The sequence below is a fragment of the Melozone crissalis genome, unplaced genomic scaffold (genome assembly GCF_028551555.1).
Source record: "Melozone crissalis strain CALT ecotype California unplaced genomic scaffold, PUWL_Pcris_2 ptg000107l_1, whole genome shotgun sequence".
NCBI classification, from domain to species: Eukaryota; Metazoa; Chordata; class Aves; order Passeriformes; family Passerellidae; genus Melozone; species Melozone crissalis.
In genome coordinates, this window is record NW_026535884.1 from 774,260 (window position 1) to 789,677 (window position 15,418).

Genomic DNA, 15,418 nt, shown 5'->3' on the forward strand with positions numbered 1-15,418 from the left:
TGGGGGTGTGGGGGGATTAAAGTGAGAAATGGGGGTGCAGAGTGGTATAGAGGGCAAAAGGGGTGTGGGAGGGGTGCAAGGGGGGCTTTTAGTGGGGTGTAGGGGCAAAATGGGGTGCAGAGGGGTTATATGGGGGAAAAAAGGGGTGTGGGGAGTGTTTATGGGGGCATAGAGATAAAATGGGGGTGCAGGGGGTTAAAGTGAGAAATAGGGGTGCAGAGTGGCATAGAGGGGTATAGAGGGCAAAAGGGGTGTGGGGAGTGTTCATGGGGTGCAGGAGGGCTGGAGGGAAATGAGGGGGCAGTAGAGTATAAGGGAGTATATGATAAAAAGGGGTTTCAGGGAATGTTTATGGGGGTGTAGGGCCAAAATAGGGAGCAGGGGGGTTAAAGGGAGAATTGGGGTACAGGAGGAGACTATAGGAGGGTTATAGGCAGGAAAGGGGGGTGCAGAGGGGCAGTGTCAGGCCCATGGGATGGGGAAAGGGGGCAGGGGGGGTTGGAGGGGACAGAGGAGGTTCTGGGGTGCCCCATTGCTCACCACATCCCTCCTCATCAGAGGCGTCGTGGCAGTCGGGCCGGCGGTCGCAGCGATACTCCAGGGCCACGCACTCCCCGCTGCCACAGGAGAACTCCCCGGCGGTGCAGGCGCGGGGCTGGGGGGTCACTGCGGCCAGGGAGGGGGCACAGGGTCGGGGGGGGCACCCCAAAACATCCCCCCACCCATAATTCAGCCAGCAGAGCGACACAGGTTGGGATGCGCTGCTCTGAGGCTTCCAACCCCAAACCGCTCCAGAGCACCCCAAAACCCCCCAGAGCCCCCCAGAGCCCCCCAGTCTCACCGGCTCCCAGGCGGCGGAACTGGAAGCCCAGGGGGGAGGTGAGGTAGGAGGCGATGGAGCCCCCGGCCAGCAGGTCCCGCAGGACCCCCCCGAGCTGCGCCTCGTCCCCGTTGCCCTCCGAGCCCACGTCCAGCTCCACGAACACGTCCCCGTCCAGCTGCCTGGGGGACAGCGAGTCAGCATCCCAGAGCGGCCACACTGCACCCCCAAACCGGCCCTGAGCCCCCAAACCACCCACACTGCACCCCGAGAATTGCTCGTCTCCTCCAATGCACCCCAGCGCCTCTAAATGCTTCAGTCAGCCCAAAAAAATCCCAGCAGCTCTTCACTGCACCCTGAAATGTCCTCACTGCAACCCAAGAGCCCCCCTTTGCACCCCAAAACATTCCCATCGCTGTCAATCCACCCCAACACCCTCAAAACCTCTCTGTTCTCCCAAAAGCACCCCAAAACTTCCTCATTGCACCCCAAAGCCTCCTCATTGCACCCCAAAAGCCTCTCACGGCATCCCAAAACATCTCCTTCGCCTCCAATCTGCCCCACCACCTACAAACATCTCCATCATCCCCAAAACCTCCCTGCCCTCCGAACAGCTCCTTGCTGCACCCCAAAACTTCCTCATTGCACCCCAAAACCTCCTCATTGCACCCCAAAACCTCCTCATTGCACCCCAAAAGCCCTCACTGCATCCCAAAACATCCCCTCCAACTCCAACCTGCCCATCACCCCCAAAAATCTCCATCATCCTCAAAACCTCCCTGAACTCCCAAAAGCTCCTTGCTGCACCCCAAAACTCCCTCATTGCACCCCAAAAGCCCCTCATGGCATCCCAAAACATCCCCTTCACCTCCAATCTGCCCCATCACCTCCAAATGCATTAGTCACCCCTAAAAAATCCCTGCACTCCCAAAGCTCCTTGCTGCACCCCAAAACTTCCTCGTTGCACCCCAAAAGACCCTCATTGCACCCCAAAACATCCCCTTCACCTCCAATCTGCCCCATCACCTCCAAACATCTCCATCATCCCCAAAACACCCAAAAGCTCCTTCTACACCCTAAAACTTCCTCATTGCACCCCAAAATCTCCTCATTGCACCCCAAAAGCCATCACTGCATCCCAAAAGCCCCTCATTGCACCCCAAAAGCCCTTCATTACACCCCAAAACATCCCCTTCACCTCCAATCTGCCCCATCACCTCCAAACATCTCCATCATCCCCAAAACACCCAAAAGCGCCTTCTACACCCCAAAACTCCTTCATTGCACCCCAAAATCTCCCCAGATGATGCCTTGCTCCACCAGGCCCCCCTGCGCCACCTTTTCCCAACCTCCCAAACCCCCTAAACCCCCCTGGACTCCCCCAAAGCCCCCCAAGCCCCCTCAAAGCCCCCCAAGCCTCCTCACTCACTTGATGAAGACCACGCTGACCACCTGGTCCCCAGGCACTTTGTAATACTCGGACTCCAGCTGTCGGAAATGAGGATTCAGGATGGTCCCTCGGGTCCCCCCAAAGGGTCCCTCGGGTGCCCCCCACCCCTGCACCCCCCGAATGCCTCCCCAGCGCCCACCGTGTCCACCACGGCCTCGGAAATCTCGCGGAACTCCTCGGAGTCAGGGTCCTCCAGCCGCGGGCTGTAGTCGATGCTGCGGGTGAAGTTCACCAGAGCCCGGAAATAAACTGGGGGTGGGGGTTGCAAAAATTGGGGATGGGGTGTCAAAACTTGGGGGGGTGACACCTGCACCCCCAAAAAATCCCCCTCGCCCAGCTGTGACCCCCACCCAGATGTGAGCCCCCCATCCAGATGTTCCTTGTAATCCCCAGCTGGGTCTCCCCCATCCCCACAGGGATTGGGATCCCACCCAGTAAAGCGCAGGAGGAGGAAAAGTGAGGGTGCAGCAAAAGGGGGGTCCCCAAAAAGTGTCACTTACTGATCGGGGGGTCGTCCTCGGGCTCGGCCACCACCATGCCCGCGGGCGCGGGGCGGGGCCCGGGCGCTGCCCCCGGGGAGGAGGAGGAGGAGGAGGAGGAAGAGGAGGAGGAGGAGGATGAAGAGGAGACAGAGGTTGAGAGCGGTGCCAGCAGTGGGGCCCAGCCCGGGGCCAGATGCCATCCACAGTGTCCCCTTACCGGTGGGTGCCAGCCCGCTGCTGGGAGGCGGGGCCTTGACGCTCGGTGGCCAGGGGACACCGCTGCCATCCTCCCCGCTGCCATCTGCCACGGGCACAGCGTGAGGGTGGCACCCGCCCGTGGGGTCCCCATGCGTGGGCACCCACCCACGGTGACACCCACTCATCCATGGTGGCACCCACCCGCCCATGGTGGCACCTACCCACCCATGGTGGCACCCACCCACCCATGGTGACATCCACCCACCCACGGTGGCACCCTTCCACCCCTGGTGACACCCACCCGCCCATGGTGGCACCCACCCACCCATGGTGACACCCATCCACCCATGGTGACATGCAACCACCCATGGTGGCACCCACCCACCCACGGTGACATCCACCCACCCATGGTGGCACCCACCTACCCATGGTGACATCCACCCACCCACGGTGACATCCACCCACCCATGGTGGCACCCACCTACCCATGGTGACATCCACCCACCCACGGTGACATCCACCCACCCATGGTGGCACCCACTGCCACCAGATGCCACCAGATCCCAGTGCCACCCACAATGGGGACCATGTGGTCATCCACACATCCATGGTAGCCACCACCTGGTGACATTTTACTGCCACATGACACCAGTGCCATCCGCCCTGGGGACAACATGGGAGCACCCAGGGTGGTTCTACCCGTGGTGACACCCACGGTGATGCTCACCCACTCAGTGCCACCCTGCCACTGTCTGCCACCAAATTCTGGTGGCATCTCTGTTGGGGCAGCATGAGTGGCACTCGCTCGCAGTGACATCCACCCACCCAGTGCCACCTTATCACCAGATGCCACCAGTCCAAGTGGCACCAACCACAATGAGTGTAAGCAGCATCCAGGGTGGCACCCACACAGCCAGTGCCACCTTAGTGCTGGGTGCCATCAGGTCCCTTTCCCACCTAAAATGGGGACAGGCGAGTGAGTGGCACCCATGGTGGCACCAGCTGATGGTAACACCCCCCATGTGTGTCACACCCACCCACGGTGACATTCAGCCAAGGTGACTCCCACTCCTGGTGGCACCGACCCAGGGGGTCCCAGTGCCATCCTCAGCGGGGACTGTGCAAGTGGCACGCAGAGTGGCATCAGGACCCACCCACCCTGGTGTCCCCTCACCTCCAGAGGCCACCAGGTCCTCGTCATCTGACAGGTGCCGGTAGTAGCGCCGTCCCTGCGTGTCCCCGACGTGATCGGCCACCGTGTCCTCGGGGAAGGCGTCGGCCCAGCCATGGGCACTGCTGGTGACCTGGGGACAGGGGGACAGGGCCACTGTGGGATGGGGCCACCAGGGGACGGTGCCACCATGGGGCGAGGCCACCATGGGATAGGGCCACCACGGGACAGGGCCACCAGGGGATGGAGCCACCACGGGATGGGGCCACTGTGGGACAGGGCCACCATGGGATGGGGCCACCATGGGACAGGGCCACCGTGGGACAGGGCCACCATGGGATGGGGCCACTGTGGGACAGGGCCACCATGGGATGGGACACGTCACCCCGGGGGGGGGACGGGGGTGGGGGTGCGTGGCTGTGCGGTGGCGTCACCGGGAGAAGGGAGCGGGATGAGCTCATCACACACCCTCGGCATTCCTGCCCCGACCGGCACCGGGGATAACCGGGACTGCACCGGGATCGCCGGGACTGCACCGGGATCACCGGGACTGCACCGGGATCACCAGGACCGCACCGGGACAGCACCGGGATCACCGGGACAGCACCGGGATCACCGGGACTGCACCGGGATCACCAGGACCGCACCGGGACAGCACCGGGATCACCGGGACTGCACCGGGATCACCGGCACCGGGACGTGCATGTGCAGGCACTGGGGAGAGTGCCCCGGAGCCCGGTGTGCACACGCGTGTGCAGCCACACTGGAAGCGTGTGCACGCGCGTTTGCACTGCTCCACGTGTGCGCTGACACGGGGATGCGCGTGCACGCTGACACGTGGCCGTGCACGCGCGTTTGCACCAGCACCGAGGCGCGCCCGCGGCCGGCCGTGCACACGCGCGTGTTTGCAGCGCCACGCGTGTGACAGCACACACACCACGGCAGTCACACCCACAGGTGGCTGTGAACACCTCCAGGTGCCAGGGAACACTGGCACTGCCACACCCGAGCCCTGGCACACGTGTGTGCCCCAGCCGGGTGTGCCCCAGCTGAGTGTGCCCCAGCCCAGTGCCCGGGTGTGCCCGGTGCCCCGGGGCCGTGCACACGCGTGTGCCCCAGCCGGGTGTGCCCCAGCTGGGTGTGCCCCAGCCGGGTGTGCCCCAGCCCGGTGCCCGGGTGTGCCCGGTGCCCCGGGGCCGTGCACACGCGTGTGCCCCAGCCGGGTGTGCCCCAGCCCGGGTGTGCCCGGTGCCCCAGCCGGGTGTGCCCCAGCCCGGTGCCCCCGCCCCGGCCCCGACAGGAATCCGTCGCTGCAGCACTTTGCTGTGCAAACAAGTGCCGGGGGATTAGGCGGGACAAGGGGGGGACGGGACACGGGGGGAACACGGGGGGGACACGGGGGGGACACGGGGGGGCCACGCTGCCACACGGACGGGAGGACCCAACACCCCAAGGGGTCCCTCGTGGGTGCCAGCCCAGCCCCCGTGCAAGGGGAAACTGAGGCACGGGGCCGTGTGTGCTTGGGGTGGCTCTGCCTCTCCCCAGATGCGCACTGGGTGCTCACCCCACATCCCCACGCGTGTTCCCGGCCAGTGGGGGCTCTGCCATTGTCCCCAAGGGAGTGGCTGATCAGTCCCCACATGGAGCGTGCAGGGGCTCTTCCACCGTGTCCCCCACTTGTGCCCCGAGCCCGTCGGTGTCCTGGAATCACCCCCACTCGTGCACTGAGCTAGTGGGTGCCCAGCCCCTGCCCCCCAGCCCCTGGAATTGCCCCCCACTCATGCACCAAGCCTGTGGGTGCCCAGCCCGGGTGCCGCAGCCCCGGGGTGTCCTGCAATCACTCCCCACTCGTGCCCCGAGCCCGTGAGTGCCACCCCTACTCCCCAGGCCCTGGAATCGCTCCCCACTCGTGCCCCAAGCCCATGGGTGCCAGCTCCTGCTCTCCAGCCCCTGGGTGCCCTGGAATTTCCCCCACTCGTGCACTGCGCCCGTGGGTGCGATCCCCTGCTCTCCAGCCCCTGGGTGCCCTGGAATTTCCCCCACTCGTGCACTGAGCCCGCGGGTGCCCAGCCCCTGCTTCCCACTCGTGTCCCGAGCCCCTGGATGCCCTGGAACCATTCCCTATGCGTGCCCCGAGCCCCTGGATGCCGCCCCTGTTCCCCAGCCCCTGCTGCTCTGGCACCGCCCCCACTCATGCCCTGAGCCCGTGGGTGCCCTGAAATCACTCCCCACTAGTGCCCCGAGCCCGTGGGTGCCAGGCCCTGCTCCCCACTCGTGCCCCCCTGCCCAATCTATGCTCCCCACTCGTGCCCCCCTGCCCAATCCCTGCTCCCCATTCGTGCCCCACTGCCCAGCCCCGCTCTCCATTCGTGCCCCACTGCCCAGTTCCGCTCCCCACTCGTGCCCCACTGCCCAATCCCTGCTCCCCACTCGTGCCCCACTGCCCAGCCCCGCTCCCCAGCCCCATCCCGGCCGCAGGAAGCGCAGCCGCGGGCCGGGTGTCCGGCGGTGTCGGCGCAGGGTCGGGGCCAATCCCCCCTCTCCGGTTACCGGAAGCCTCTCCCGCTCCCCGGCCCCGCAGCCGGGACCCCCCCGCTGCCGCCGGGGCACCGCGCCCGGCCGGACGCCACGGCCCCGCCGCCGCCGCCGCCGCTCACATTTTCCACTCCCCGGCCCAAATCCTGCCCCGCACCCTGGGGAAAACTCGGCGGGGAAGGGGGGCGAGGAAGAGGAGGGTGAGGAAGCACCACGCTGCCAACCCCCCCCGCTTCCAAAGTGCGCCCCGAATTAGGGGCTACATCTCACCCACCCCCCTTATTTCGGTGTCCGCCGGCAGTTTGGGTGTTCCCGCACTAAAATCTGGATGTGGCCCCTCAAATCTCCAAGTGGCCCCCAAATCTGGATGTGCCCCCCCCCCGTTAATTCATCCGGGTGAGGAAGAGGAGGTGACGCAGCACAAGAATAATAACCGGGGGGGGTTATTATTAGCAGTCCCCCCCTGGCTCATTGTTCCCCCCAAGGTCATGCTCAAAGGTGCTTCCCCCATGAAAAATTCCCCTCTCCCCCCTCCCGGGGGTCCCCAAGGGCTGGGGGGCATTGGGGTCACCCCAGGGTTTGGGGGGGCTGCCAGCACAGCTGTGGGATGCTGGTCCCGAGGGGGGGGGGACAGAAACAGCTGCTCTGACCCCCCCGTCCCCCCCATCCGCCCCCGGGATTTGGGGGTGAAACAGCTGCGGGGTCACCGGCACGGCCGGGCAGAAAGGGGGGCCCCAAATATGCGCCTGCCCTGCCCCCTCTCCCTGCATTCCTCCCTGCTGGCATTGCCTAATTTATCCCGGGACGGCTCGGGATAGGGGGGGAGGAACGGGAAGGTTTGGGGTGAATGGGGTTTGGAGGGGAGAGTTTGGTTTTAGGGGGGATTTTATGGCAGGAGATGGGATTTTGGGCAGGGGGAGTGATGGGATTTTGGGCAGGGAGATGGGTTTTGGAGAGTGGAGATGGATTTTTGGAGGGTGGAGATGAGTGGCAGGGTTTTAGGGGGGAAAATGGATTTTTAGGGGAAGGGATATGGGTTTTTTTTGTGGGGGGAGGTGGGTATGGGGGGAGATGGGTTTTTGGGGGCAGGGGGATAGGCAGATTTTCAGGGGGGATTTTTTGGGGGCAGTAGGTTCTTTTGTGAGATAACGAGACTTTTTGGGGCAGTGTCGGGTTTTCATGGCAAGAGGGGAAACCCAGGAGTCCTGGCAAGGACCCAGCGTCTGAGCTGACCTTCCTCCCCGCCTTCCTCCTCCTCCTCCTCATCCCATAGCCGGGCCATCTTTGGCGATGGGAGCGAGCCGGAGGCGAGAGGCCATGTGAGCCGCGGGCCCGGAGGGTCCCCGAGTGGCCCCGAGCGCTCCCAGGTGGCCCCAGATGCCCCCAGGTGTCCCCAAACGCCCCCAGGTGTGCCAGGAGCCCCCCCCAGCAGCGCCGTGGCCGTGCGTGCCCCGGGCACACGCGTGTGCAGAGCGTGCGTGGGGTGTCCCCCCCTTCCCCCAGCCCTTCCCCCCGGGCACGCCGATCTTATCGCGCATTCCTGCTTCGCCCTCCCCTTCCCCCCCACCGCATTAACCCCTCGCAGCCCGTGCAGGTGGCGCCCACCCTCCGTGGGCCGCGTGGGAATGGGAACATGGATTTTATGGGGGGATGTAGGGCCAGCATCCCGGCCAGGGGGGTTATGGGGCTGATCAGTCCCCAGATCCCCCCCTGTTTCTCAGCAGAATGGGGGGTGGGGGGTTGCAAAGTGGGGATCCCCCCCTCTGTCCCCCCCCCCCAGGGCGTGGGTGGGAGCCCCACGGAGGGCGGGGGGGCCGCGCTGCCAGCCCGGCCCCGAGCACAAGGCCCCCTCTGTTCTCCACGCCGGGCACCCGCCCAACCCCAAACCGCCCCCGGGCCCCCCAGCCCGCGCCCACCGGGACCCCCCCGCCCATCGGTGCCACCCCGAGGTGCCACCCCTGCCCCGCTGCCCCCAGCATGGTGGGGACCCCCCCAGGGGCGCCCCCGGCGCAGCGCCCCCCCCCGGGCGGGTATTTTGGGATGGTTATTTTTAGGGTGAGCGGCGCCACCATCACCCTTTAAATTTAGCCGGGGCGGGGGATGGGGTGCGGTGCGCACGGGGGGGACCCCAAAAGCAGGATGGGAGTGTCCCTATGGGTGACCCCCAGCCAGGGCAGGGGGTGGGGACAGGGGGGCTGGACCGCCATGGGGGGGTTTGTGGGGTGATGGGAACCATCCCCACTCCGGGGTCATGGGGGACCCCAATTCCCTGAAGGAACGGGGGGTGACAGACCCCCCCCCCCCCATACTGGGGCCCTCACACGGGGGTCACGGGGAACCCCCTCCCACAGGGGTATGGGGTGGGTGACCCCATGCACCCCCCAGTCCATGGGGGACCTCACACCCCACAAAGGACAGGCAGGGGGACCCCAAACTCCCATTCCCAGATGGGGCAGGGCATGGGGAGAGGGACCCCTCGATCCTTTGGGGGGACATTGCAATTCCCAGGGTGGGCCCTGGGGTCTCCACGGGACTCTGGTACAGGGGGGGACCCCCAATCTCTTGGGGAGGGGGGCAGGGGGCCAGGGACCCCCTGGTACAGGGGGGACACCCCAATCTCTTCAGGAACAGGGACCCCCACATCTCCTTGGTGTCCTGGGGGACCCCAATTCTGGGATAACAAGGATCCTCAATTCCTTCAAGAGACACAAACTCCATGAGGGACCCCAACTCCCAGAGGGGTTCGTAACTACTCTAGGGGACCCCGACTCCTTCAGGGGACCCCATCTCCTTCAGGGGACCCCAGCTCCATGGTACCCAAATCCTTTAGGGGATCCCAAAATCCTGTGGGGACCCCAACTCCTTTATGGGCCCCAAATACTTCAAGGCACCCCAAAACCACAGAGGGCTCACAACTGCTCCATGGAACTCCCACTCCAGGGACCCCAACTCCTGTAGGGGACGGGAATTCCAGCTCCCAGGACCCCAGCTCCTTTGGGGATCCCAGCGCCGCGGGGGGAGACCCCAGCTCCTGCAAGGGCCCCCAGCTCCGTTCAGAGCCCCCAGATCCGCGGGTGGAGACCCCGGCTCCTTTCAGGCACCCCAAATCCTTCAGATCTCCCCAACTCCTTGGCGGGACCCCAACTCCTTTAAGGGCCCCAAATACTTCAAGGGACCCCAAAACCACAGGGGGCTCACAACTGCTCCATGGAACTCCCACTCCGGGAACCCCAATTCCTGTAGGGGACCCCAACTTCTGTAGGGTACCTCAGGTCCTACAGGAATTCCAGCTTTCGGGACCCCGACTCCTTTGGGGATCCCAGCTCCGTACGGGGACATTCCAGCTCCTGCAAGGCCCTCGGCTCCTTTCAGAGCCCCCAAATCCGCGGGTGGAGACCCCGGCTCCTTTCAGGCACCCCAAATCCTTCAGAGCTCCCCAACTCCTTGGCGGGACCCTGTTGAGGACCCCAACCCTCAACTCCTTTGGGGATCCCAGCTCCGCGGGGGGAGACCCCGACTCCTTTCAGAGCCCCCAAATCCGCGCGTAGAGACCCCGGCTCCTTTCACGCACCCCAAATCCTTCAGATCTCCCCAACTCCTTGGCGGGCCCCAACTCCCCGCTCCTTCCCGGGACCCCCCAGCCCGGTTTGGGGACCCCCGGCGCCCCCAGCCCCGCTCACCGGCCCGAGGGTCCCCAGCAGCAGCAGCAGGAGCAGCAGCAGGAGGGTCCGCAGCGCCGCCGGGCCCCGCCGCCCCATCGCCGCACGGCCCCGCCGAGCTCGCCCCGCTCGCTCCGCTCCGCTCCGGCCGCGCCGCCGCCCCGGGGCCGCCCCGCCCCCCCCCCGGTACCCCCCCGGCCCGCTGGGCGGGGCCGCGCAGCGCGCGCCCGAGGGGGGACACGGGGGGGGGGGGGGGGAAGGGGACACGGCGGGACACGGCTGGGGATGGCACCGGGACACGGGGACACCGGGAACTTGTACCGGGACACCGGGATACCCCCGGGAACTTGTACCGGGACACGGCTGGGGATGGCACCGGGACACCGGGAACTTGCACCGGGACACGGCGGGACACGGCTGGGGAAGGCACCGGGACACCGGGATACCCCCGGGAACTTGTACCGGGACACGGCTAGGGATGGCACCGGGACATGGGGACACCGGGACACGGCTGGGGATGGCACCGGGACATGGGGACAGCCCGGGGAAATGGCACCGGGACACCCCTGGGAACTTGTACCGGGACATGGCTGGGGAATGGCACCGGGACACCGGGATACCGGGACACGGCTGGGGGATGGCACTGGGACACCGGGACACGGCTGAGAACGGGCACTGGGGCACCGGGACACTGAGACACCCCCGGAAAATGGCACCTGGACATGGGGACACCCTCGGGAACTTGTACCGGGACACGGCTGGGGAATGGCACTGGGACACGGGGACACCCCGGGAACTGGGACTGGGACACGGGGACACTGGGGCACGGCTGGGAAATTGCACCGGGACACCGGGGCACCGGGACACGGCTGGGAAACGGCACCGGGGCACCGGGACATCCCTTGGAAATGGCACTGGGACACTCCTGGGAACTTGTACTGACACACGGGGTCACCCCCGAGAACTAGCACTGGGACACGGCTGGGAAAAGGCACAGCCCGGGAAATGGGGACACCCCGGGAACGGGAACATGGACACACGTGGGACGCCCCCTAGAACTTGTACAGGGACACTGGGACACCCCCAGGAACTGGCACTAGGACACCGGGACACCCCCGGGAAATGGCAGTGGGACACTGGGACACCCCGGGAACTTGTACCGGGACACTCCCGGGAACGGGCATGGGGACACCCTGGGAACTGGCACTGGGACAGGGGGACACCTCTGGGAAGTGGCACCAGGACAGGGAGACACCCCCAGGAACTTGTACAGGGACACGGGGACACCCCCGAGAACTGGCAGTGGGACACTGGGACACCCCTGAGAAGTGGCACTGGGACACGGACACGTGGGACACCCCCAGGAACTGGCACAGGGACACGGGGACACCTCTGGGAACTTGTACCGGGAACTGGCACAGGGACACCCCCAAGAACTTGTACCGGGACACTGGGACACCCCTGGGAACGGGCACTGGGACACCGGGACACTGGGTCACGGCTGGGAAATGGCACTGGGACACTGGGACACCCCCGGGAACTGGGACTGGGACACGGGGACACGGCTGGGAAATGGCACCGGGACATGGGGACAGCCCTAGGAACTTGTACCGGGACACCCCCGGGAAGTGGCGCTGGGACACGGGGACACCCCTGGAAACTTGTACAGGGACACGGTGGCACCCCAGGAACTGGCATTGGGACACTGGGGCACACTCGAGAGCTTGTACAGGAACATGGGGACGCCCCCTGGGAACTGGCACTGGGACACGGGGACACCTCTGGGAGCTTGTGCAGGGACACGGGGACACCACTGAGAACTGGCACTGGGACATGGGGACACCCCCAGGAAATGGCAGTGGGTCACGGGACACCCCCTGGAATGGGCACGGGGACACAGGGACACCCTTGGGAACTGGCACTGGGACACGGGGACATCCCCGAGAGCTTGTACAGGGACACAGGGACATCCCCAGGAACTGGCACAGGGACACCCCCGAGAACTTGTACCGGGACACTGGGATACCCCTGGGAACGGGCACTGGGACACCGAGACACCCTCGGGAACTGGGATTGGGACACGGGGACACCTCAGGAACTCCTACAGGGACATGGGAACACCCCCGGAACTTGTACCGGGACACTCCCCTGGGAACTGGCACTGCGACACCGGGACACCCCCGGGAAGTAGCGCTGGGACACGGGGACAGCCCTTGGAACTTGTACAGGGACACGGGGACAAACCCGGCAACGTGCATAGGCACACAGGGACACCCCAGGAACTGACATTGAGACACTGGGACACCCCCGAGAGCTTGTACAGGGACACGGGGACACCCCCTGGGAACTGGCGCTGGGACACGGGGACACCCCTGGGAACTTGTGCAGGGACACGGGGACAGCCCCTGGGAACTGGCACTGGGACACCCTCGGGAACTGGCAATGGGACACGGGGACACCCCCGAAAACGGGCACTGGGACAAGAGGACACCGGGACACGGCTGGGAAATGGCACTGGGACACTGGGGCACTCCCGGGAACTGGGACACCAGGACACCACAGGGAAATGGCACTAGGACATGGGGACACCCCTGGGAACTTTTACCGGGACACGGGGACACCCCGGAGAACTGGCATTGGGACACGGGGACACGGGAACACTCCCGAGAGCTTGCACAGGGACACCCCCAGGAAACTGGCACTGGGACAGCCCGGGGAACTTGTACAGGGAACTCGGGGACATCCCTGGGAACTGGCTCTGGGACACGGGGACACCCCCAGGAACTGGCTCTGGGACATGGGGACACGGCTGGGAAATGGCACCGGGACACGGGGACACGGCTGGGAAATGGCACTGGGACACGGGGACACAGCGTCAGCGGGGACACACAGGGGCATAGGGACATCCCCAGAACACCCCCGGGAACTGGCACTGGCACACGAGGGGACACGGGGAGACACCCCCGGGAACATCTGCAGGGACACGGGAGGCACGGGGAACACGGAGGGGCACAGGGACACTGGGGGACAACTCTGGGGTCTCGCACTGGGACACAGGGGACACCCCTGGGAACATTTACATGGAGGGACACGGGGAGAAACTCTGAGAATTTATGTTGGGGTGCGTGGGGATGTGGGGTGACACCCCTGGGAACTCTTGCAGGGACACCAGGGGGACAGGGGGACACATGGGTACACCCCTGGGAACACTAGCAGGGACACCAGGGGGACACGTGGGGACAGCTGAGGGTGGCAGGACACCTTGGGACACCCCTGGGAACGGGCACTGGGATGTGGGGGACAGCCCTGGAAACTTTTGCAGGGACATGGGGGGACACAGGGGACAATTCTGAGAGCCTAAACTGGGACACGGGTGCGTGGGGACACCGTGGGACACTCCTGGGAACTTCTCCTGGACATGGAGGCACATGGGGACACCGTGGGGCAGCTGTGGGAACTGGCACAGAGACACGTGGGGACACTGTGGGACACTCCCGGGAGATTTATGGGGACACAAGTGTGCAGGGAGAACAGGGCTGCACCTCTGGGGACGTTTATGGGGACAAGGGGTGTGTGGGGACACCCCTGGGGACTTTTACAGGGACATGGGGTGCAGGACATCATGGAGCACCTGTGGGGACATTTATGGGGACACAGGGGTGTGTGGGGACATGTGGGCCACCTCTGGGCAGCTGCAGGGTGACACGGGGGTGTCAGGGTGACACGGGGGTGTCACTGTGGGGCACCTGCAGGAACTGTTCTGGGGACACAGGGGGACATGAGGGTCACCCCTGGGAACTTTTATGAGGACATGGGGGTGCATGGGGACACCTTGGGACACCCTTGGGAACTTTAACGGGGACACAGGTGTCACCTCTGGGAACTTCTACAGGGTCATGGAAATGCTTGGGGACACCTTGGGACGCCCCTGGGAACTTTAACAGAGACACGGGTGTCACCTCTGGGGATTTCTACTGGGTCGTGGGAGCACCTGGGGACACCTCTGGGAACTTTACAAGGACATGAGAGTGCATGGGACACCTTGGGAACTTTAACAGGGCCATAGGTGTCACCTCTGGGGACTTGTACAGGGTCATGGGAGCACTTGGGGACACTGCAGGGACATGGAGAACTCCTGTGGGAACTTCCATGAGGGTTCTGGGGTGCGTGGGGACGCCCTGGGACACCTCTGACAACATTTACAAGGACATGGGAGCACGTGGGGACACTTGGGACACCCCTGGGAACATTTACAAGGACATGGGCGTGCATGGGGACACCTTGGGACACCCCTGGGAACTTTAACGGGGACACAGGTGTCCCCTCTGGAGACTTGTACAGGGTCATGGGAGCACGTGGGGACACTGCAGGGACATGGAGAACTCCTGTGGGAACTTCCACGAGGGTTCTGGGGTGCGTGGGGACCCCCCCGGGTGTGTGAGGGAGTTTGGGGGCAATGGGGGGGACATGGGGGGCACAGGGGGGCTATAGGGTCTATGGGGGTACCAGGGGGGTTACAGGAGCTATGGGGGTACCAGGGGTGTAGAGGGGGCACTATGGGGGTACAGGGGCTATGGGGGCACAGGGGGGCTATAGGGGCTATGGGGGTACCAGGGGAAGGGAGCTATGGGGGTACCAGGGGTGTGGAGAGGGCACTATGGGGTCACTAGGGGGGTACAGGGGCTATGGGGGTACCAGGGGCTCCGGGCTGTGGGCACACTGAGGTTTATAGGGCCTATAGGGCACACCAGGGACATAAAGTGATTTAGGGGGGCTATAGGGGTGCAGGAGGAGTCATTGGGGCACAGGACAGTACGGGGGGTACATGGGGAACACAAGAAGCATGGCAGACATTGGGGGGCACAGGGGTTTAAAGGGTTTAGGGGGTGATTGTGAGGGCTGTGGGTTCTGGGAGGGGGGCAGGGGGGTCAGGGCACGGGGCATATGGGGGGCACAGGGACCATGGGCTGTGGGATGGGGGGTACATGAGGGCCATAGGGGCTGTATGGGAACATGGGGGGCACAGGGCTGGCTGCAGGGGGCTGTGGGGGCAGCAGAGGTGATTGGGGGGCTATGGGGGGCAGTGGAGGTGATTGGGGGGCT

At 65.0% G+C, this 15,418-nt stretch overlaps 2 protein-coding genes across 2 annotated transcripts in view; one reads left to right on the forward strand and one right to left on the reverse strand.

Annotated features, from left to right (window-relative positions):
• HSPG2 (heparan sulfate proteoglycan 2) overlaps window positions 1–4,826 on the reverse strand; it is a 42,097-nt gene extending 37,271 nt beyond the window's left edge. The window contains exons 1-8 of the mRNA XM_054291845.1: window positions 4,789–4,826; window positions 4,125–4,243; window positions 2,970–3,053; window positions 2,771–2,836; window positions 2,410–2,519; window positions 2,250–2,308; window positions 842–1,002; window positions 541–666 (exon numbers count right to left, since the gene is read on the reverse strand). Coding sequence (XP_054147820.1) covers window positions 541–666; window positions 842–1,002; window positions 2,250–2,308; window positions 2,410–2,519; window positions 2,771–2,836; window positions 2,970–3,053; window positions 4,125–4,243; window positions 4,789–4,826 — 763 coding nt within the window. The remainder of the gene's footprint in view (window positions 1–540; window positions 667–841; window positions 1,003–2,249; window positions 2,309–2,409; window positions 2,520–2,770; window positions 2,837–2,969; window positions 3,054–4,124; window positions 4,244–4,788) is intronic.
• Window positions 4,827–4,938: 112 nt separating this feature from the next.
• Window positions 4,939–10,204, forward strand: LOC128947545 (proline-rich protein 2-like). Its single transcript, XM_054291847.1, has 5 exons — window positions 4,939–5,040; window positions 6,570–6,856; window positions 7,930–8,130; window positions 8,437–8,636; window positions 10,029–10,204. The coding sequence occupies exons 1-5, from the start codon at window positions 4,939–4,941 to the stop codon at window positions 10,202–10,204; spliced, it is 966 nt and encodes a 321-aa protein (XP_054147822.1).
• Window positions 10,205–15,418: the final 5,214 nt, after the last annotated feature.